The following is a 23,592-nucleotide window of genomic DNA, read 5'->3' as shown; positions in this document are numbered from 1 at the left end:
CTCGGATTGTTCGGGAGCCTGCATAGGCAAGATGCAAATTCAGTCATCGTCACTATATTTGTCATGCAGACGCGACTTGCTTTAATCGGAGGCAAATAGAATGTTTTTGCAGTGAAGTAGAAGCAGAGGGGTGGCCGAACCATTAGGCTACGTCACAGAGGATCAGAACTTGCCCTGCTCAACGTCACCATTGGAAAAACTGCTGCCCTGGAATACAGCTGTCCCTCGGATGACACGCCAGCACAACAACCCAAGGATGTCGAATTAATGCTCTGAAAAGCTCGGACATTCCGCACTGCAGACCGGAGATCTCGCCACTCGATTTGGGAATGTTCGCGATGCATGCATAAAGTGAGAATGAAGCGCAAAGGCGAGAGGAGGCAACCGGAGAGAGTCAGAGGAGAGAGTCAGAGGGGAGAGTACCCTACTAACACACGCAGGTTGCGCAAACGTTCTACATACGGCCGCTATAGGTGACGATTCATCTGCGCCACGTGCGGAAATTACGCGGCCATTTACGGAAACGCGAGATCTGCCGATTAGTAGCCGCTACGTTAGAACGACACGTCATTCAGAAGTTGCGGCCACGTGCAAAAAACGCACGTGATCACGTGGGCAGGAACTTCCGTTATAAACTCACTTGGCTGACACTAGATTTACAGGTATTTATATAACTTGGTCTGCACGTCTTTTTCGCACGGTGCAAATATGGTCACTTACTTACTAAACCCTGACCACTGGCTATATTTAGCATTTACCAGTACAAAAACGAATTAATGCTATATGGGGATATAGCAGCAAGCATTATGATACAAACCAATATAAGACTGAACACCATTAACAGTTTAGAACATTTTATTACACAAAGTACATTACAAATTAAAAGTATACATATTTACAAGGATGAGGTTTACGGTCTGTCACATTACGCATAGCCAGAAAAGGAAAAAAAAGTATGTACAAGCTCTGGCTAGCAACCCATTATCTGACAATTGCAAAAGTTCTAAAAACAAAAATGAAACAAAGTGCGCATTCTGTGGCAGGCAGACCGTTGTATCCCACAAAAAAAGGTTAAAATTTACAAAAACTATTTACAAAAAAGGCATCCATCCTGGCAGGCTGGAAAGGCAGGTTTAGGGAGACGGGCTGGGGGTCACCCACATCTGAATCGAGGGTCTGGGCAGAAGAGGTCATCCTCATCTGAATACTCCACTGTGGTCAGGGCTGGAGCTGCGGTCAGGGGCTGGGCTGGGGAGGTCAGCTGGGCTGGAGCAGATGCCTAAGGACATAATGAAATGGCTGTAAAAGCAAGTCGCATACGTTCATTGGAAGCATGCCATGTCACTGGATACGAGAAAATTAACTGCCTGACATCACATACCTTTTTGCATCGAGCAGGGGCATGTTTCAGCATCTCCTGCAGCTGGGCAGACACCTCCGTCACAGTGGTGCTTGGCTTACAGGCCATAACTGCACCTTTTAACCAAAAAGGGAATGGTTTCAATGCACATGGCATGAAGCAAAGACAATGTATTATTTTGCGAAAATATGAACAATCCCTTACGTAATATGACATTGTAGAGGGTCATATTCTTCAGAGGCTTCTTCCCCCTCTTCCCATGGACGCTGTAGACACACCACACTCTGTGTATGGCAATGGCTGACAGCACCCGCAGGACCACATCTGGCAGATCTTTGCCGCCAATGGAACTCAGATATCGTGTCTGCAAAACATAAAGACAATCATTTACTTTTACATTTCCTTAACACTTCCCTGCAAAAATAAGGAACAAAGTTCTGCCCTGAAGTTACTCACCATCTTCCTTTGATGATCCTTGTCCTTCAGCTGCTCCTCCAAGACCAGCAGCTCCTCCTCCGTTTTAGCAGGGTGCAGGTCATCCAGTACTGCTCCCCGATAGCTGTCTGCAGACTCGCCGGACAGTCTCTGCTCCAGCCTCTGCTCCAGCCTCATCATTGTCTGTGCCATCTCCCTCAGACTCTGCATGACGCTGGAGAACTGCTGACACATCATCCTCTGGAAGTCTGGATATTAAACACAGATGTGGCTATAAGTAATTGTACAGTCCCATAATGGATATTCAACTCAAAGTATATCCCTACATGCAGCATGAAGTAGTTCACAAAATTCAGCATACCAGCATCTGCAGAGCTTGATGGCAACACTGCTGGAGCTGTTGGTCTCACAGGCGATGGCATCAGAGAACTACCTGAAAACCAGAGGATAAAGGGATGAGCAGGAAACTATGGTGCTGGCGGCGTAGTGATTCTGGCATAAGGGGAAGAATCAACTCGACATGAGACATGTCAGACCCTGACCTGGTCTGGCCGGGGTGCTAATCGCTGATGCATGCTGCTCGTGCCTGGACGTCTGAAGGGCTGAAGGGCTTGGGCTCACAGCGCCTTGGCTCAAAGGACCCGGGCGATGAACATCTACTGCCGAGTAGTGAGATGTGAGATGAGCGAATTAGTGAACCGAGTACATGAGTCTTCAGAAAGTCCTGAGTTAACTGTCAGTGTGCAAATATGCATAGACATTTCACCAACACAAACATGCATGGATACCTGCATTGATAACTGGCAGAGCAGGCCTTCCGGCTCTGGCACCTGGCATAGCTGGTCTGGTCTGAGTTCTGCCGACCGGCTGCCTGGGCACTGGAACATATAGTAGAGGTAAATTAGCTCAGATTAGTCAACTCAAGTAGTACTCTTTTGGGACTGTTGAATGCACTTTATTATATTACCTTCGTCACTGGAGTCATAGCGCGTGTTGCGCTGTCTCTTCCTTGTGTCTTGGGAGTTAATCCATTGATGACTGCTGCTCAAACACCTTCGCCAAGGCACTGGCTACTTCATAATGCTCTGTGTGTTCCTCAGCAGAGACAGAGGTTGTCATGGCTCCTCTTGATGTGCTTGTGGAGGTAGATCTGGGAGGTATAGGAGAATGGGCACTCAGAGCAGGAGAACACCCAAGTCTTGCACAACTCTAACATCACAGCTAGGAGAGCGAATGAGAGAGACCATTAAAAAGGATTATCTCACCTGTAGTACAAGTTCAAATATAGAGTGATTATACGTCATTGTAAATGAGAGCTTACTCTCAATTGATTCACGAGGTTAAATAAAGATTGAATGAATATGTAGCTAGTGGGGGGTTACAACCACACAACTGTGGAGAGAGAATGAGACACTTGGTTCCCTCCTCTACTGGTGTTCATGGCCATGGCCACACACCTGGAATACTCCAACCCTGATTTAAAGGCATAAAAGTGGGGAACACATTCTTGAGACGGTTCCTAAAACTGGAGGGAAAAAAAACGGGAAAATGATCTTCCCTCTCCTCATCACTCACTTCTGCATGGGGCTGAGCTCTACCCTGTCAGCAGTGGCAATACATGGGATAGCGGCTCAGCACACAGGAGAACTGCACAGAGAGGAAGGAGGAGAGAGAAAACCAACAACAAAAAAGGCAAGAAGGGTTAATAACTGAGCGAATCTTGCAAGTTTGCACTACAGGGAAGCAATTGCTCAATTTCCCTGATATTGTGGCGTCACTGGCGTCAGTGATGCGTCTTATGAATCTCACATGTCTACCGCTAACATTAACTCAATATCAATATTCCCATTTGTTTATCCCATCTATGGAAACGTATGTGCATTTGTACTTACGTGTGCCTGCCTATATTGATGATCAGGTGTTTCTCCACCTAAGGGCTGGCCAGACAGAACCATCAGAGACCATTGGGCTGAGCTGAGGAGAGAGCGACATGTTAGAGTGTATGTGTGCATATGTATATGGGGCTCTTCTGTTAATACTCATGAGGGCATTCAACTGAACAAGACTCACAGAGCCTGTGGTGCTGTCCCAGGACTGCCCCTGGCCACGCCTGTCCCCGTCTTAGCGCCTCTTCCTGTCCCGCTCACCTGCTTCTTGCTCAGTTCAAACAAGAACTGGGAGGTTGGCAACTGAGGGCATGGGAGGGGAGAGAGGGAGAGAGAGAGAGAGAGTGGGTGGGTGACCCTCTCGTTGGCTGACATGCACACTCCACAGGACCACGTGATTTCTGACACGTTTAGAGGAACAGGACAACATGTCTACCACCCTTCACACTCAGTAATTAAATAGATTTTGCAAGACACTATATTAGTAGTCCACAGCATGAGTACCTATTATGCAAAATTTGGATTTGGATGTGAGTGAAAACGTAGTACACAATTCTTTACCCGTTTGACAGAATGAGCAACCATTTCAACAGTTAAGAGTAACATGAAATCACATCCCAAAACCACCAAGATGGCTGCTGTAACCAAAAAAGCTATGATGGCTGCTATAACAAATCTTGCTAGCTAGCCTAGCTCCGTTGTTGGGGCTTCTAGTATTCTGTTAACGTTAACTTCGGAAAAATGAATGCCTAAAAACAAACACATACTAACGGTGTCTTGGGTTAATGCGAAATCAATGAGTAAGCTAATCATCGCATTTTATTCCAAGCGATGAAACAGTACGAACGTGCAGGAGCTCGCGCGAGCCTGCTAGACTTGAGAAGACTCCACCATTGCCCGTAATTAGGAAACAATGGCCCACGACAACACTTCATAAAAGTTATAGTGTACACAACTGAAATATTCTCAAGTTGCCAAGCCGACATTATAATTTAAGCTACAATTACACAAAAGCGAAAGTTATAACAATAATTGCGACAGAGTAATTTTACGTAGGCTACTTAGCTAGCCATGATGTACAGAAAAAGGCTAATCACGTTAGCTGGCTAGCTAGATAGCTAACATTGGAAAGAGAGCATCTCATTATAGATAATCATTACAAAAGGGTAGCTTGCACATAACGTTGGTGTTTTATCTGGCACGATACCAAAATACATAGCTAGCTATGTATACATTGAAATTGAGATACTTACAGGATCTGTGTTGTCGCGGGGACAAAGACAGCGTGTTGGTCTTTCTCAATCGTTTCTGTTTCGAACGGAAGTGTAACCCGTCGTCGTTTTCTTCTTCTTCGCTGGGTTTAGTGGCGGATCGCAAACAACTTTAATGTGCATACAGCCACCTACTGTACCAGAGTGTGTAACTTGTTTGTCTAGTTCTTCAATTGTGTCACCTAAGAAAGTAGCCCAATGCCTTGCATTCTTTGTTTTACGTTCACTGCTCAGCGTTCATTGCTCACATTTAGGTTGCAAAATTAGGACTTTATTCATAGGCATATTTTTTATCATTTTTTTTATTAGGCCTAGACTGCAAATCTTTAGTGTTTATATTAACTGTAAATGAGAAATTACACACAAAACAGACATGCATGATTTCTCCTCATTATTACAATTCTGTAACTGTATGACTTCAAAATTTATTTTAAAACCTAAGTAATTTACAAATGTTCTGACCCACTGTGACACATTTCCAATAAAGTCAGATTGGGACTGTGATGTAACCACATTGTCACGTTATTTAATTACATCGTAGTTACGGATTTAAGCAGCAGTGGCGGCTACGTTCCCTTACAGTGTCCTTGAGGACAGCTATTTTGGTTATTTTGCGACTGAAAAGGCAAGTGTCAGCTAGGTGTCAGCTAGGTCCGCTGCTGGTACCGTCGCAAAGTTACCACAATACCACCAATGTGTCCCGTCAGTTTTACGTACTGTGTTAGTAGGGTAAGAGGGGGGGAGTCAGATGGGGGGAGTCAGAAGGGAGAGAGTCAGAGGGGGGAGTCAGAGGGGAGAGAGTCAGAGGGGGAAGTCAGAGGGGGACACGGGCCGTGAATAGAATAGAACAGAACGTTTATTTCACCATATGTAACAAGTAGCCCTACAGGTACACGTACATTGGAATTGTAGTTATTGCTTATCCTTACAATATCTTATCCTTACAATATCTTATCCTTACAATATCTTATCCTTACAATATCTTATCAGCACTCATTATTTCCCCATTACAGTCCTAGGTATGCAGCTAGATATTATAAGGTTCCCAGTTTGAAAAAATTGACTATCCGTAGTCTAGCATGGCCTTGTTTATGAGGCTGGTTGCAGCCAATCAGCATCTGAGCAGAGCGGATGATACTCAGTTGAGCCTTGTCTGTGGCGGTGAAGAACCAGGTGGTGATGGAGGAGGTGAGGAGGGACTCCATGATGGAGGTGTAGAAGTGTATCATCATCACCATATACAAACATGTATGCTTTAGAACAGATTTAGCTCACTTGTCATCATTCAATAATAGCATATCAGTTCTTTATCTTGTGTAGCGTATTAGACTACCCATATCAGGGCTTTATGGGTTTAGTTCATGGCGGGAAAACGCCAGAGAAGCGAGTATAAGGATTAGGATTATCCCATTCATTTGGTTTAATGCTCTTTTCATCCCCTTAGTGATGCACACAGCACATGGTGATTGTGGCACTGCTATAGAATCCCAGTGCAGATATTATAGGTATAGATTAGATTATAGAGGTAACTGTGAAGGAAAGAAGGAGTAGTCTGAATTAATCTTTTTGGCTTGTGCATTTCATTTTAAATTCCTCATCTTTTGATATAGGCAATATCACTTGTTTATGTTTTGGCTGATGGGGCCTCAAATGATTCCTGATTGAAGTACAGACCGCAAATCTTTTTTGCCAATAAAATATGCTGTTTATTTCTAATTTGCAGTCTCCCTTAGTGAGAGAGACAGTCATGCTGGTCTTCCCTGCAGCTGAAGGGCTGGTGGTCACATGGTCATCAGCAGGCCCCTCAGCCCCTCCTCTTTGACTGTCTGGCTCTCTTGTTCGGGCAGCGCTGAAGGCGTGGCACCAGTGGGCTTTCAGCAACACAAGTATTGCTCTTCTGGTCCGTCATTCTGTCCTGTCCCAGTCCCTGGTCAATTCTGCTTTTAACCTGAGGAGAGGACACAACTATTATTAAGGAATTAAATTACTGCAATGTTTAATCATCCATCTCCTCCCATTGCCTTGTCTGCCCCCCCTGGGTCCTCAAAGCCCTTCCATGGTGCCCAGTCTACCTGGAGGACTGCCCTGATGGTAATCCCAAAGAGCAGGCTGATTCCTCCCAGAAGACAGCAGATTGCTGCTAGGGCCGATCCTCCCACAACAGAGGATATTCCATCCAAGGCCTTAGCTGAGAGGTCCCAGAACATGCTGGTGTCCATCTGTGTCCCAGCGCCCAGAGCCCTGGTCCTGCTGGAGGAGACGGGCAGGGTCTCCATCACTGCTTCTTCCTCAGAGCTTCTGAGCTCAGTCTCCTGGGCCAGGGATGTTTCAGTGAAGGTGGAGAAGTCCAGGAAGTCAAAGTGGAGGGTGATGAAGACCCGGTCCACTCTAACCGGTGGAGTAGCAGCCCATTGTTTAGGGACCATAGGAGGCATCAAGGCGTCTCTGAAGGCCTCAATATCTGGAGGCTCAGTCTTGATCAGTGCCACTAAGAGAGCAGCTGCAATGAGAATCTTTAAACGGCCAAAAGCCATCGGGGAAGTCACAAAAGTTCAGAGGAAATTCAATAGTGTCTGCACTTTGGTGAGGTTTGTGTTATGAATCTTCAGAATGTTCCAAAGACCTATGGTTTGTTGTCATTGTTATGGCAACAATTATTATGTCATAGGAGAAAGCTGTGACATCATCTCTAGAATCTTCATGACATTCTAGTTCCTTTTCTCATCATATTAGAATATTATGGTGTGTGTTCTATCTGTGGGGTGCACCCAGTTGGATAATGTGAGATGAATTTGTTTTTGTCACCAAAAACATTCCCTTTCGGAACTAACACACCACACTGTGGCTTTATTTGTCTGATTTTTTTTTTCTATTTTTGGTCACAACAAACATACAGTACCTCACCTTTACCTACAATATTTTTTCTAATACAATTTATTTTCCTACAGGGACAAAGTGACCTCATGTTCCATCTTTCATCCTTATGAAAGCATAAGCAATAATGCTGAATTTATAAATATAGTAACATACAGTAGTCATGATAATCTCTAGCAGGTTATGAACTGGATGATTCACTTTTGAGTAGAGCCAATGAATATTTGCCTACTTACTTACTTACTTTTTGCGGCATTGCCTGCAGCCTCCAATCACAGATCTAGGACCAGGTCAGAATCAGAATTCATTTGTTGCCATTTGTACTATATATAGCCTAAATTGGATTTTTTTTTTTAAACACTGTGGTGCTTTACAACAATACAATAATGGACAAGTGCAAGGACAGGACAGGACAGTGCAAGATACAAACACAGTGCAAAACTAGCAGTGCAATTGGACTACAAAAGAGTGAGTGCAGTAGTCAGTATAGTGCAAAGATGCAGGGGGCGGGGGAGAGAGTCAGAGGGGAGAGAGTCAAAGGAGAGAGAGTCAGAGGGGAGAGAGTCAGAGGGGAGAGAGTCAGAGGGGAGAGTCAGAGGGGAGAGAGTCAGAGGGGAGCCATGTTGATGAGGCTGATGGCCGAGGGGAAAAGGCTGTTCCTGTGTCGGACAGTTTTAGTCTGTGAGGACCGCAGCCTCCTGCCAGAGGGGGGCGGTGTGAAGAGGCCATAGCCCGGGTGGGAGGGGTCGGCCATGATCTTTCTGGCCCGCTTCAGCGCCCTTAAATCATGCAGAGCTTAGAGGGAGGGCGGGGCCTGGATGGGGGCGGGGCCTGGAGGGAGGGTGGGGCCTGGGGGAGGGCGGGGCCTGGAGGGGGCGGGGCCTGGAGGGAGGGCGGGGCCTGGGGGAGGGCGGGGCCTGGATGGGGGCGGGGCCTGGAGGGAGGTCGGGGTCTGGAGGGGGGCGGGGCCTGGATGGAGGGCAGGGCGCAGCCGATCACCTTCTCCCCCCCCCCCCCGATCACCCACCGTTAATTACTCTGGTCCTTGACTGTAGCGGTGGGGAACCAGGTGGTGATGGAGACGTGAGGATGGACTCGATGATGGAGGTGTAGAATTGAACCAACAAAAGCTGAATCCCAATCTGAGTGCGCAAACCGCACTTGCGGCCCCTCGCACTTGTGGCCTGAGGCCTGAGCACTTAATTGACGTCAGCTGGAAGGGCCAGAGGGTGCAGGGCCGTGAATTAAATGGGACAGCACTTCCAGTTTCGCTCAATGCCCCTCCCACTTCGTTTTCATTGGCTGCCGCGTTCCTCCGACGCAGAGGCTGCTCTGTGTACGTACTGTGTTAGTAGGGTAAGAGGGGGGGAGTCAGATGGGGGGAGTCAGAAGGGAGAGAGTCAGAGGGGGGAGTCAGAGGGGAGAGAGTCAGAGGGGGAAGTCAGAGGGGGACACGGGCCGTGAATAGAATAGAACAGAACGTTTATTTCACCATATGTAACAAGTAGCCCTACAGGTACACGTACATTGGAATTGTAGTTATTGCTTATCCTTACAATATCTTATCCTTACAATATCTTATCCTTACAATATCTTATCCTTACAATATCTTATCAGCACTCATTATTTCCCCATTACAGTCCTAGGTATGCAGCTAGATATTATAAGGTTCCCAGTTTGAAAAAATTGACTATCCGTAGTCTAGCATGGCCTTGTTTATGAGGCTGGTTGCAGCCAATCAGCATCTGAGCAGAGCGGATGATACTCAGTTGAGCCTTGTCTGTGGCGGTGAAGAACCAGGTGGTGATGGAGGAGGTGAGGAGGGACTCCATGATGGAGGTGTAAAAGTGTATCATCATCACCATATACAAACATGTATGCTTTAGAACAGATTTAGCTCACTTGTCATCATTCATTAACAGCATATCAGTTCTTTATCTTGTGTAGCGTATTAGACTACCCATATCAGGGCTTTATGGGTTTAGTTCATGGCGGGAAAACGCCAGAGAAGCGAGTATAAGGATTAGGATTATCCCATTCATTTGGTTTAATGCTCTTTTCATCCCCTTAGTGATGCACACAGCACATGGTGATTGTGGCACTGCTATAGAATCCCAGTGCAGATATTATAGGTATAGATTAGATTATAGAGGTAACTGTGAAGGAAAGAAGGAGTAGTCTGAATTAATCTTTTTGGCTTGTGCATTTCATTTTAAATTCCTCATCTTTTGATATAGGCAATATCACTTGTTTATGTTTTGGCTGATGGGGCCTCAAATGATTCCTGATTGAAGTACAGACCGCAAATCTTTTTTGCCAATAAAATATGCTGTTTATTTCTAATTTGCAGTCTCCCTTAGTGAGAGAGACAGTCATGCTGGTCTTCCCTGCAGCTGAAGGGCTGGTGGTCACATGGTCATCAGCAGGCCCCTCAGCCCCTCCTCTTTGACTGTCTGGCTCTCTTGTTCGGGCAGCGCTGAAGGCGTGGCACCAGTGGGCTTTCAGCAACACAAGTATTGCTCTTCTGGTCCGTCATTCTGTCCTGTCCCAGTCCCTGGTCAATTCTGCTTTTAACCTGAGGAGAGGACACAACTATTATTAAGGAATTAAATTACTGCAATGTTTAATCATCCATCTCCTCCCATTGCCTTGTCTGCCCCCCCTGGGTCCTCAAAGCCCTTCCATGGTGCCCAGTCTACCTGGAGGACTGCCCTGATGGTAATCCCAAAGAGCAGGCTGATTCCTCCCAGAAGACAGCAGATTGCTGCTAGGGCCGATCCTCCCACAACAGAGGATATTCCATCCAAGGCCTTAGCTGAGAGGTCCCAGAACATGCTGGTGTCCATCTGTGTCCCAGCGCCCAGAGCCCTGGTCCTGCTGGAGGAGACGGGCAGGGTCTCCATCATTGCTTCTTCCTCAGAGCTTCTGAGCTCAGTCTCCTGGGCCAGGGATGTTTCAGTGAAGGTGGAGAAGTCCAGGAAGTCAAAGTGGAGGGTGATGAAGACCCGGTCCACTCTAACCGGTGGAGTAGCAGCCCATTGTTTAGGGACCATAGGAGGCATCAAGGCGTCTCTGAAGGCCTCAATATCTGGAGGCTCAGTCTTGATCAGTGCCACTAAGAGAGCAGCTGCAATGAGAATCTTTAAACGGCCAAAAGCCATCGGGGAAGTCATAAAAGTTCAGAGGAAATTCAATAGTGTCTGCACTTTGGTGAGGTTTGTGTTATGAATCTTCAGAATGTTCCAAAGACCTATGGTTTGTTGTCATTGTTATGGCAACAATTATTATGTCATAGGAGAAAGCTGTGACATCATCTCTAGAATCTTCATGACATTCTAGTTCCTTTTCTCATCATATTAGAATATTATGGTGTGTGTTCTATCTGTGGGGTGCACCCAGTTGGATAATGTGAGATGAATTTGTTTTTGTCACCAAAAACATTCCCTTTCGGAACTAACACACCACACTGTGGCTTTATTTGTCTGATTTTTTTTTTCTATTTTTGGTCACAACAAACATACAGTACCTCACCTTTACCTACAATATTTTTTCTAATACAATTTATTTTCCTACAGGGACAAAGTGACCTCATGTTCCATCTTTCATCCTTATGAAAGCATAAGCAATAATGCTGAATTTATAAATATAGTAACATACAGTAGTCATGATAATCTCTAGCAGGTTATGAACTGGATGATTCACTTTTGAGTAGAGCCAATGAATATTTGCCTACTTACTTACTTACTTTTTGCGGCATTGCCTGCAGCCTCCAATCACAGATCTAGGACCAGGTCAGAATCAGAATTCATTTGTTGCCATTTGTACTATATATAGCCTAAATTGGATTTTTTTTTTTAAACACTGTGGTGCTTTACAACAATACAATAATGGACAAGTGCAAGGACAGGACAGGACAGTGCAAGATACAAACACAGTGCAAAACTAGCAGTGCAATTGGACTACAAAAGAGTGAGTGCAGTAGTCAGTATAGTGCAAAGATGCAGGGGGCGGGGGAGAGAGTCAGAGGGGAGAGAGTCAAAGGAGAGAGAGTCAGAGGGGAGAGAGTCAGAGGGGAGAGAGTCAGAGGGGAGAGTCAGAGGGGAGAGAGTCAGAGGGGAGCCATGTTGATGAGGCTGATGGCCGAGGGGAAAAGGCTGTTCCTGTGTCGGACAGTTTTAGTCTGTGAGGACCGCAGCCTCCTGCCAGAGGGGGGCGGTGTGAAGAGGCCATAGCCCGGGTGGGAGGGGTCGGCCATGATCTTTCTGGCCCGCTTCAGCGCCCTTAAATCATGCAGAGCTTAGAGGGAGGGCGGGGCCTGGATGGGGGCGGGGCCTGGAGGGAGGGTGGGGCCTGGGGGAGGGCGGGGCCTGGAGGGGGCGGGGCCTGGAGGGAGGGCGGGGCCTGGGGGAGGGCGGGGCCTGGATGGGGGCGGGGCCTGGAGGGAGGTCGGGGTCTGGAGGGGGGCGGGGCCTGGATGGAGGGCAGGGCGCAGCCGATCACCTTCTCCCCCCCCCCCCCGATCACCCACCGTTAATTACTCTGGTCCTTGACTGTAGCGGTGGGGAACCAGGTGGTGATGGAGACGTGAGGATGGACTCGATGATGGAGGTGTAGAATTGAACCAACAAAAGCTGAATCCCAATCTGAGTGCGCAAACCGCACTTGCGGCCCCTCGCACTTGTGGCCTGAGGCCTGAACACTTAATTGACGTCAGCTGGAAGGGCCAGAGGGTGCAGGGCCGTGAATTAAATGGGACAGCACTTCCAGTTTCGCTCAATGCCCCTCCCACTTCGTTTTCATTGGCTGCCGCGTTCCTCCGACGCAGAGGCTGCTCTGACGCTCCCTTCAGCTCTGCAAATTGACCGATTGACGTCTGTTTTAATTTAATAATAATTAAAAAATTATGTTGGGTGGGATATGTTTGCAGCATGTGGATTTGAAGATAAATGTTGTGTTATCTGCAAATGTCATCATTTATGTGTGATGCACTGGGATCATGACTCGGATGCACTCAAGCACTGTGTCACATGAGACGCGGTGGGCTGTGGGTATTTTCTGCTCCTAAGTCCGTGAAATTGCGGACTTTCGGTAAGTGCGGTTAAAGTGCGCAAAATGGCGGCGTGGCGCACTTGTGGACCTAGCGATTCCGTTTTGGAACTACCCTGAGCCCTTGTGGACTTAGCGGGAACGCGCATGTAAGGCCACAAGGCCGCGAGTGCTCTGCACTTTCGCCTAAGTGCGCGATTTGGGATTCAGCTATAGTCAGAGTCAGAGTGGAGCTGAGTTCTTCCTGAAGTCGTCCACCATTCCCACTGTCTTTAGAGCGTTGAGCTCCAGGTTGTTCCAGCTGCACCAGGACAGCAGCTGCTCATTCTCCCACCTGCAGGCGGACTCGTCCCCATAGAGATGAGTCCTATGAGGGGGGTGTCGTCTGCTAACTTCAAGAGCTTCATGGACTGATGGCTGGAGGTGCAGCTGTTCATGTGTAGTGAGACTAGTAGGGGGAAAGAACTGAGGCCCCTAATTAGCCTTAGACCATCCTGATCTTGCAAGCTTATATTATTTTTCTCTACACAGATCTGGTGCGTCAGGTTAATAGCAAGGCTTTAAGAGAATTTAAGGAGTAAAATCAATTAATCTCTTTCAACAGAATTTCTTGTGCTTTACTTGTAAGGAATATGTGGATGACTTGAGCAGAATACCTCGGAAGGTTTTGTAGGTGAGCACATGCATTTTGGGGACCATATGGCACCTGGACATAGAGGTTGGGGAAAGATAATTATTAATAAAAGGCTGTTAATCTTGCTCCCATTATGAAGTGATCCTACCTCTGATGTCTTTATCCAGGAAGCTGGCATCAGACTGATTGTGATTGGACAATCTGCCCATCGCCATATAGAGGTATCTCATATTTGCAACAGCTCAGTTATTTATTATCCTGTTTGTTATTTTGGGTGTCATATCCCTTTAATGGTGCCTTGCCTGATGTCTTGCAGCAGTTCTGCTCACTGACGGGATACCCTCATGAAATCTATGTGGACCCAGAGAGATGCATTCACAAAAAGCTTGGCATGCGACGAGGGGATGTATTTGTGGAATCAGGTGAAAAAGTCAGCACTTAATTGTGACTACTACACACACAAATGTGTGCTGTGAACCACTATACTGTAACAATGTAATTATGGTTACACATTTATACATTGTGTGTGTGTGTATGTGTGTGTGTTTAGCCAACCCAAGCCCTCATGTGAAGTCAGGCATGTTGGTGGGCCATATGAAGAGCATGTGGAGGGCCATGACCAGTCAAGTGTTCGACTTCCAAGGAGACCCCCTTCAACAAGGGGGGGCCCTCATAGCAGGCCCAGGTAATGCCTTACTACAAGTGATTATGCCATTCGCAAAGCTGTGTACGATAAGTGTGCAACGAGCAATTATCCAAAAATGTCACAGCTTGTGCTGTGCAAGGTCATTGGTCAGACTGCTGACCTCTCCTCTGCTCCCTGTGCTGGTGCTGTTCCTCTCTGACTCGTACGACCGTCCTGGTTCCACAGGCTCACGTTCTGTGTGAGCGAAGCAGAGTGTGAGTGAGCGGTGTGGTTGGCTGTGCTGTGACTGGCTGTCTCTCGCTCCGCAGGCTCTGAGGTGCATTTTGCCCATTTGGACCTGAACCGTCTGGACCACATGCCCATCCCCTGGCTCCTACAGATGGCCGGAGTGCAGCGGACTGTGGACCTCAGCGCCAGGCCAAGGATAATCCATGTGTAGCCCGCTTGTAGCCCATGCCAAGCTGCCCCCCGCCCCTGGCCGGCATCAATAGCAGTGTGCCTCGGCTCTCGCCATCTTTGTTGTTATGGTCTGTCTTGCTTGGCAAAGTAGGGTAGCGTAGACTTGGCATCACAGAACACATTACAGGTCTACGGCTGGGATGGGAGTGACACGGTAGTGGACGTGAATCGGGATCCAGTTTAGGACTATTTGGGGTAATACTGCAGGACTAGACTGCTTATGTTGACTTTGTGACCATTGGCGGCTTTTGGAATATAATGATGTAATCTGCTGATTTGCCATACTGATGTGTATGCCATTGTCCATAACTGATATTGTAAATAAAGTTTCATATCTCGGATTGTTCGGGAGCCTGCATAGGCAAGATGCAAATTCAGTCATCGTCACTATATTTGTCATGCAGACGCGACTTGCTTTAATCGGAGGCAAATAGAATGTTTTTGCAGTGAAGTAGAAGCAGAGGGGTGGCCGAACCATTAGGCTACGTCACAGAGGATCAGAACTTGCCCTGCTCAACGTCACCATTGGAAAAACTGCTGCCCTGGAATACAGCTGTCCCTCGGATGACACGCCAGCACAACAACCCAAGGATGTCGAATTAATGCTCTGAAAAGCTCGGACATTCCGCACTGCAGACCGGAGATCTCGCCACTCGATTTGGGAATGTTCGCGATGCATGCATAAAGTGAGAATGAAGCGCAAAGGCGAGAGGAGGCGACCGGAGAGAGTCAGAGGAGAGAGTCAGAGGGGAGAGTAAGAGGGGGGGAGTCAGATGGGGGGAGTCAGAAGGGAGAGAGTCAGAGGGGGGATTCAGAAGGGAGAGAGTCAGAGGGGGGATTCAGATGGGGGGAGTCAGAAGGGAGAGAGTCAGATGGGGGGAGTCAGAAGGGAGAGAGTCAGAGGGGGGAGTCAGAAGGGAGAGAGTCAGAGGGGGAAGTCAGAAGGGAGAGAGTCAGAGGGGGGAGTCAGAAGGGAGAGAGTCAGAGGGGGGAGTCAGAAGGGAGAGAGTCAGAGGGGGGATTCAGAAGGGAGAGAGTCAGAAGGGAGAGAATCAGAGGGGGGATTCAGAAGGGAGAGAGTCAGAGGGGGGAGTCAGAGGGAAGAGAGTCAGAGGGGGGAGTCAGAGGGGGACACGGGCCGTGAATAGAATAGAACAGAACGTTTATTTCACCATATGTAACAAGTACATGGACATTGGAATTGTAGTTATTGCTTATCCTTACAATATCTTATCCTTACAATATCTTATCCTTACAATATCTTATCCTAATAATATCTTATCCTAATAATATCTTATCAGCACTCATTATTTCCCCATTACAGTCCTAGGTATGCAGCTAGATATTATAAGGTTCCCAATTTGGCAGTTGACTATCCGTAGTCTAGCATGGCCTTGTTTATGAGGCTGGTTGCAGCCAATCACCCTCTGAGCAGAGCGGATGATACTCAGTTGAGCCTTGTCTGTGGCGGTGAAGAACCAGGTGGTGATGGAGGAGGTGAGGAGGGACTCCATGATGGAGGTGTAGAAGTGTATCATCATCACCATATACAAACATGTATGCTTTAGAACAGATTTAGCTCACTTGTCATCATTCAATAACAGCATATCAGTTCTTTATGTTGTGTAGTGTATTAGGCTACCCATATCAGGGTTTAGTTCATGGCGGGAAAACGCCAGAGAAGCGGGTATAAGGATTAGGATTATCCCATTCATTTGGTTTAATGCTCTTTTCATCCCCTTAGTGATGCACACAGCACATGGTGATTGTGGCACTGCTATAGAATCCCGGTGCAGATATTAGAGGTATAGATTAGATTATAGAGGTAACTGTGAAGGAAAGAAGGAGTAGTCCGAATTAATCTTTTTGGCTTGTGCATTTCATTTTAAATTCCTCATCTTTTGATATAGGCAATATCACTTGTTTATGTGTTGGCTGATGGGGCCTCAAATGATTCCTGATTGAAGTACAGACCGCAAATCTTTTTTGCCAATAAAATATGCTGTTTATTTCTAATTTGCAGTCTCCCTTAGTGAGAGACACAGTCATGCTGGTCTTCCCTGCAGCTGAAGGGCTGGTGGTCACATGGTCATCATCAGGCCCCTCGGCCCCTCCTCTTTGACTGTCTGGCTCTCTTGTTCGGGCAGCGCTGAAGGCGTGGCACCAGTGGGCTTTCAGCAACACAAGTATTGCTCTTCTGGTCCGTCATTCTGTCCTGTCCCAGTCCCTGGTCCACTCTGCTTTTAACCTGAGGAGAGGACACAACTAGTATTAAGGAATTAATTTACTGCAATGTTTAATCATCCATCTCCTCCCATTGCCTTGTCTGCCCCCCCTGGGTCCTCAAAGCCCTTCCATGGTGCCCAGTCTACCTGGAGGACTGCCCTGATGGTAATCCCAAAGAGCAGGCCGATTCCTCCCAGAAGACAGCAGATTGCTGCTAGGGCCGGTCCTCCCACAACAGAGGATATTCCATCCAAGGCCTTAGCTGAGAGGTCCCAGAACATGCTGGTGTCCATCTGTGTCCCAGCGCCCAGAGCCCTGGTCCTGCTGGAGGAGACGGGCAGGGTCTCCATCACTGCTTCTTCCTCAGAGCTTCTGAGCTCAGTCTCCTGGGCCAGGGATGTTTCAGTGAAGGTGGAGAAGTCCAGGAAGTCAAAGTGGAGGGTGATGAAGACCTGGTCCACTCTAACCGGTGGAGTAGCAGCCCATTGTTTAGGGACCATAGGAGGCATCAAGGCGTCTCTGAAGGCCTCAATATCTGGAGGCTCAGTCTTGATCAGTGCCACTAAGAGAGCAGCTGCAATGAGAATCTTTAAACGGCCAAAAGCCATCGGGGAAGTCACAAAAGTTCAGAGGAAATTCAATAGTGTCTGCACTTTGGTGAGGTTTGTGTTATGAATCTTCAGAATGTTCCAAAGACCTATGGTTTGTTGTCATTGTTATGGCAACAATTATTATGTCATAGGAGAAAGCTGTGACATCATCTCTAGAATCTTCATGACATTCTAGTTCCTTTTCTCATAATATTAGAATATTATGGTGTGTGTTCTATCTGTGGGGTGCACCCAGTTGGATAATGTGAGATGAATTTGTTTTTGTCACCAAAAACGTTCCCTTTCGGAACTAACACACCACACTGTGGCTTTATTTGTCTGATTTTTTTTTCCGATTTTTGGTCACAACAAACATACAGTACCTCACCTTTACCTACAATATTTTTTCTAATACAATTTATTTTCCTACAGGGACAAAGTGACCTCATGTTCCATCTTTCATCCTTATGAAAGCATAAGCAATAATTCTGAATTTATAAATATAGTAACATACAGTAGTCACGATAATCTCTAGCAGGTTATGAACTGGATGATTCACTTTTGAGTAGAGCCAATGAATATTTGCCTACTTACTTACTTACTTTTTGCGGCTTTGCCTGCAGCCTCCAATCACAGATCTAGGACCAGGTCAGAATCAGAATTCATTTGTTGCCATTTGTACAATATATAGCCTAAATAGGATAATCTTTTTTTAAACACTGTGGTGCTTTACAACAATACAATAATGGACAAGTGCAAGGACAGGACAGGACAGTGCAGGTACAAACACAGTGCAAAACTAGCAGTGCAATTGGACTACAAAAGAGTGAGTGCAGTAGTCAGTATAGTGCAAAGATGCAGGGGGCGGGGGAGAGAGTCAGAGGGGAGAGAGTCAGAGGAGAGAGAGTCAGAGGGGAGAGAGTCAGAGGGGAGAGAGTCAGAGGGGAGAGAGTCAGAGGGGAGAGAGTCAGAGGGGAGAGAGTCAGAGGGGAGAGTCAGAGGGAAGAGAGTCAGAGGGGAGCCTTGTTGATGAGGCTGATGGCCGAGGGGAAAAGGCTGTTCATGTGTCGGACAGTTTTAGTCTGTGAGGACCGCAGCCTCCTGCCAGAGGGGGGCGGTGTGAAGAGGCCATAGCCCGGGTGGGAGGGGTCGGCCATGATCTTTCTGGCCCACTTCATCGCCCTGAAATCATGGGCCCTTTCTGAATCCAGTCCCTCCCCACTCGCACTCAGTCACCGAGTGCACTCCGTTTTGTAGTCCCCTCACAGCTGAATGTAGTTCCCTTGATTAGGGTGTAGGGTATAAAAACCTTAGGGACGCACTCCCCTCACTCCAGCGGAAACAGGAAACACAAACCACAACGGTTACCATGGTTTCGCGTCAACAGCACTTTGCAGCTGCAGAGGCATTGTTCGTATCTTCCTTGCTACAGCTTATGAGGATTGCTTATATCAGATAGCCTACCTAGGTCCTAAGTGGAAATATCCAAATTACAATATGGCCAAGGCATTCAATTATATTTATACATCATTTTAAGAACTATTACCTATTCATTTCACCGTTACCCTTATTCATTATTATTATTATTATTATTATTATTAGGACTATTGTCAATAAAATAATTGTCATTTTTCCACCGCAGCTGCTTCAGCACGATTATTTGTAGGCTAATAGTATATTCTTTGTTTGTATTTTTGTTTTTATTTGCATTAAAACAAAGCAGGCCTGATTTTGTTTGTCCTGATGTTATGCTCATTTCATCTTCACTGTTATGAAGCACTTTGGGCTGCAATTCTTGTGTTGAAAGTTGCTATACAGTTTATTAAAACAAGCCCATAAAAATTGCACAAGCTGGCTGTATGAACCTGTGTTTGTCCTCTTGTCATTTTCTGCAAATAGTGTCTGACATTCTAAATTTTGGGGAAAAGTAGTATATAGAAAGTTCACTTACTCAAAAACATCTATAAATAGTAAACCATACATAGTAAACCAGGATGTTGCTGTGATCTCATCCTTTCCAGAGCTGTGTTCACCTGTGGTCTGAAGTATAGGCTAGTTTAGATTGCAGACTATACCACTAATATGACAACCAGAGATTGCACATATTTGTCTCCAGATTCTGTAAATGATACACAGGGATTGCCACAATTCTTATTTATTGAAAATAAAATAATATTGAAAACTGAAAATTGGGCATCACCGATCACAACTGAAAATGATTAATCCCCATCAATGGACCCCCGTCTTTTTTGGCAGGGGAGGGGGGGTTCAAGTGAGGAGGCCCTGGATGTGTCTGGGAGGGATGGTTGATCAGATGTGGATGTGTCTGGGAGGGATGGTTGATCAGACGTGGATGTGTCTGGGAGGGATGGTTGATCAGACGTGGATGTGTCTGGGAGGGATGGTTGATCAGACGTGGATGTGTCTGGGATGGATGGTTGATCAGACGTGGATGTGCCTGGGAGGGGCAGTGGATTGGACCTGGATGTGCCCGGGAGGGAAGATGGATCTGGACTGGCCTTGATGGTGGGGTTCGACATGCATGAGGCAATGAGGACAGGTGGAGTCAAAGATTGTTTTGACTTCACTGCCTCATGCATGCCATCATAGAAGCTCCAAGTAGCAGGGGTTTCTTCTCCCTGGTCAGTCCCAGAGCCAGTTGGTGGAGCTCTCAGCTCCTAAAACAAACAGAGGCATGAGATCTCTGCAGCATCTAGAAGGCTATATTCATGTTATGTGAAACACATTTACTGTGTACTTCTTTAAATTCACCCATTTCTTTGAGGCCTGTTTTGGACTTGCCTGACCCTCCAGGTTCATTTCTTTTATGATGAAGCTGTTAAGAAATATGTCCGGGAAGATGGTTAAAATGTTTTGGTCAGAATGAGTGCTGTGTGGCCCCTCCAACCACTCCACATCTTACCAAGTAGGCCTACACATCATTTATCAAGTCCTAGTAATGGGATACAATCACACAATTAATCTTCTTTCAAAGAATCTTAAACATTAAGGTGTTTTTGGTTGTAGGCCTAATCAGTGAAATCTGCCAATGGAACAAGTGAAACTTTGCTTAATGTTTGGAAGAAGATGCATTTATCTAAAGACAAATCACTTGGTCTATATCTCACTGAAATGTTGCCTGTTGGTTGAGTGTCTACATTACGTGTAAAAAGATGTGTTTTGTGGTGAGTGGCAGGCCATTCATGGACTAAACCTATGAAAAAACTTACTCCCAAGCTTCTTTAGTGCTGTTTCGTTTTTTTTGTGGACAACTTTTCAGTTTCTCAGTTTGATCAGCTGTTTAGTCTGAACAACAGTCCTGGTAAATATCCACCAGCCACCACTTTACATTACAATCAAATGAACATAATCTAGCGTTTTCTGAACTGGAGAACGGAATTTGATGCGAAATACAATGCAAATGTCGTATAATTTGTGAGGAACTTACATTTGTACGGCGCATTTTCCATTTCGGACAATAAAGACAGCTGCACGTGTGAATCGAGCCTGCATCGGTGCAGACTCGCTACCGAGGGTGTTATAAGCCACCCTCACTCGGCGCTAATTGGTTTCGGATGGCACTTAATATGGCGCGGCCTCCGCGTGAACGCGCAAACCGAGGGGGAGTGCATAGGGCGAGGGAAGAGGAGCTGGATTCGAAAAGGGCCATGCAGAGCTTAGAGGGAGGGCGGGGCCTGGATGGGGGCGGGGCCTGGAGGGAGGGTGGGGCCTGGGGGAGGGCGGGGCCTGGGGGAGGGCGGGGCCTCGATGGGGGCGGGGTCTGGAGGGAGGGCGGGGTCTGGAGGGGGGCGGGGCCTGGAGGGAGGGCAGGGCGCAGCCGATCACCTTCTCCCCCCCCCCCCGATCACCCACCGTTAATTACTCTGGTCCTTGACTGTAGCGGTGGGGAACCAGGTGGTGATGGAGACGTGAGGATGGACTCGATGATGGAGGTGTAGAATTGAACCATCATAGTCAGAGTCAGAGTGGAGCTGAGTTCTTCCTGAAGTCGTCCACCATTCCCACTGTCTTTAGAGCGTTGAGCTCCAGGTTGTTCCAGCTGCACCAGGACAGCAGCTGCTCATTCTCCCACCTGCAGGCGGACTCGTCCCCATAGAGATGAGTCCTATGAGGGGCGTGTCGTCTGCTAACTTCAAGAGCTTCATGGACTGATGGCTGGAGGTGCAGCTGTTCATGTGTAGTGAGAATAGTAGGGGGAAAGAACTGAGGCCCCTAATTAGCCTTAGACCATCCTGATCTTGCAAGCTTATATTATTTTTCTCTACACAGATCTGGTGCGTCAGGTTAATAGCAAGGCTTTAAGAGAATTTAAGGAGTAAAATCAATTACTCTCTTTCAACAGAATTTCTTGTGCTATACTTGTAAGGAATATGTGGATGACTTGAGCAGAATACCTCGGGAGGTTTTGGAGGTGAGCACATGCATTTTGGGGACCATATGGCACCTGGACATAGAGGTTGGGGAAAGATAATTATTAATAAAAGGCTGTTAATCTTGCTCCCATTATGAAGTGATCCTACCTCTGATGTCTTTATCCAGGAAGCTGGCATCAGACTGATTGTGATTGGACAATCTGCCCATCGCCATATAGAGGTATCTCATATTTGCAACAGCTCAGTTATTTATTTTCCTGTTTGTTATTTTGGGTGTCATATCCCTTTAATGGTGCCTTGCCTGATGTCTTGCAGCAGTTCTGCTCACTGACGGGATACCCTCATGAAATCTATGTGGACCCAGAGAGATGCATTCACAAAAAGCTTGGCATGCGACGAGGGGATGTATTTGTGGAATCAGGTGAAAAAGTCAGCACTTAATTGTGACTACTACACACACAAATGTGTGCTGTGTACCACTATACTGTAACAATGTAATTATGGTTACACATTTATACATTGTGTGTGTGTGTGTGCGTGTGTGTGTGTGCGTGTGTGTGCGTGTGTGTGTGTGTGTATGTGTGTGTGTTTAGCCAACCCAAGCCCTCATGTGAAGTCAGGCATGTTGGTGGGCCATATGAAGAGCATGTGGAGGGCCATGACCAGTCAAGCGTTCGACTTCCAAGGAGACCCCCTTCAACAAGGGGGGGGGCTCATAGCAGGCCCAGGTAATGCCTTACTACAAGTGATTATGCCATTCGCAAAGTTGTGTACGATAAGTGTGCAACGAGCAATTCTCCAAAAATGTCACAGTGTGCCAGTGCAAGGTCATTGGTCAGACTGCTGACCTCTCCTCTGCTCCCTGTGCTGGTGCTGTTCCTCTCTGACTCGTACGACCGTCCTGGTTCCACAGGCTCACGTTCTGTGTGAGCGAAGCAGAGTGTGAGTGAGCGGCGTGGTTGGCTGTGCTGTGACTGGCTGTCTCTCGCTCCGCAGGCTCTGAGGTGCATTTTGCCCATTTGGACCTGAACCGTCTGGACCACATGCCCATCCCCTGGCTACTACAGATGGCCGGAGTGCAGCGGACTGTGGACCTCAGCGCCAGGCCAAGGATAATCCATGTGTAGCCCGCTTGTAGCCCATGCCAAGCTGCCCCCCGCCCCTGGCCGGCATCAATAGCAGTGTGCCTCGGCTCTCGCCATCTTTGTTGTTATGGTCTGTCTTGCTTGGCAAAGTAGGGTAGCGTAGACTTGGCATCACAGAACACATTACAGGTCTACGGCTGGGATGGGAGTGACACGGTAGTGGACGTGAATCGGGATCCAGTTTAGGACTATTTGGGGTAATACTGCAGGACTAGACTGTTTATGTTGACTTTGTGACCATTGGCGGCTTTTGGAACATAATGATGTAATCTGCTGATTTGCCATACTGATGTGTGCCATTGTCCATAACTGATATTGTAAATAAAGTTTCATATCCCGGATTGTTCGGGAGCCTGCATAGGCAAGATACAAATTCAGTCATCGTCACTATATTTGTCATGCAGACGCGACTTGCTTTAATAGGAGGCAAATAGAATGTTTTTGCAGTGAAGTAGAAGCAGAGGGGTGGCCGAACCATTAGGCTACGTCACAGAGGATCAGAACTTGCCCTGCTCAACGTCACCATTGGAAAAACTGCTGCCCTGGAATACAGCTGTCCCTCGGATGACACGCCAGCACAACAACCCAAGGATGTCGAATTAATGCTCTGAAAAGCTCGGACATTC

General features: G+C 47.0%; 1 protein-coding gene and 1 pseudogene across 2 annotated transcripts; both read left to right on the top strand.

Annotated features, from left to right (window-relative positions):
• Window positions 1–11,947: 11,947 nt before the first annotated feature.
• LOC311324420 (peroxiredoxin-like 2C) lies at window positions 11,948–14,591 on the top strand (annotated as a pseudogene). Its single transcript has 6 exons — window positions 11,948–12,004; window positions 13,477–13,545; window positions 13,674–13,727; window positions 13,823–13,928; window positions 14,057–14,191; window positions 14,461–14,591. The product of its transcript is annotated as a peroxiredoxin-like 2C (transcript).
• Window positions 14,592–20,021: 5,430 nt separating this feature from the next.
• LOC311324419 (peroxiredoxin-like 2C) lies at window positions 20,022–22,948 on the top strand (the record flags this gene model as incomplete). Its single annotated transcript, XM_084456875.1, has 6 exons — window positions 20,022–20,069; window positions 21,791–21,859; window positions 21,988–22,041; window positions 22,137–22,242; window positions 22,415–22,549; window positions 22,818–22,948. 6 exons carry the CDS (start codon window positions 20,022–20,024, stop codon window positions 22,946–22,948), a joined length of 543 nt encoding a protein of 180 aa, XP_084313001.1.
• Window positions 22,949–23,592: the final 644 nt, after the last annotated feature.

This window comes from Borostomias antarcticus (assembly GCF_949987555.1).
Source record: "Borostomias antarcticus genome assembly, chromosome: 23".
NCBI lineage: Eukaryota > Metazoa > Chordata > Actinopteri > Stomiiformes > Stomiidae > Borostomias > Borostomias antarcticus.
This window is presented reverse-complemented; position numbering and strand designations above follow the sequence as displayed.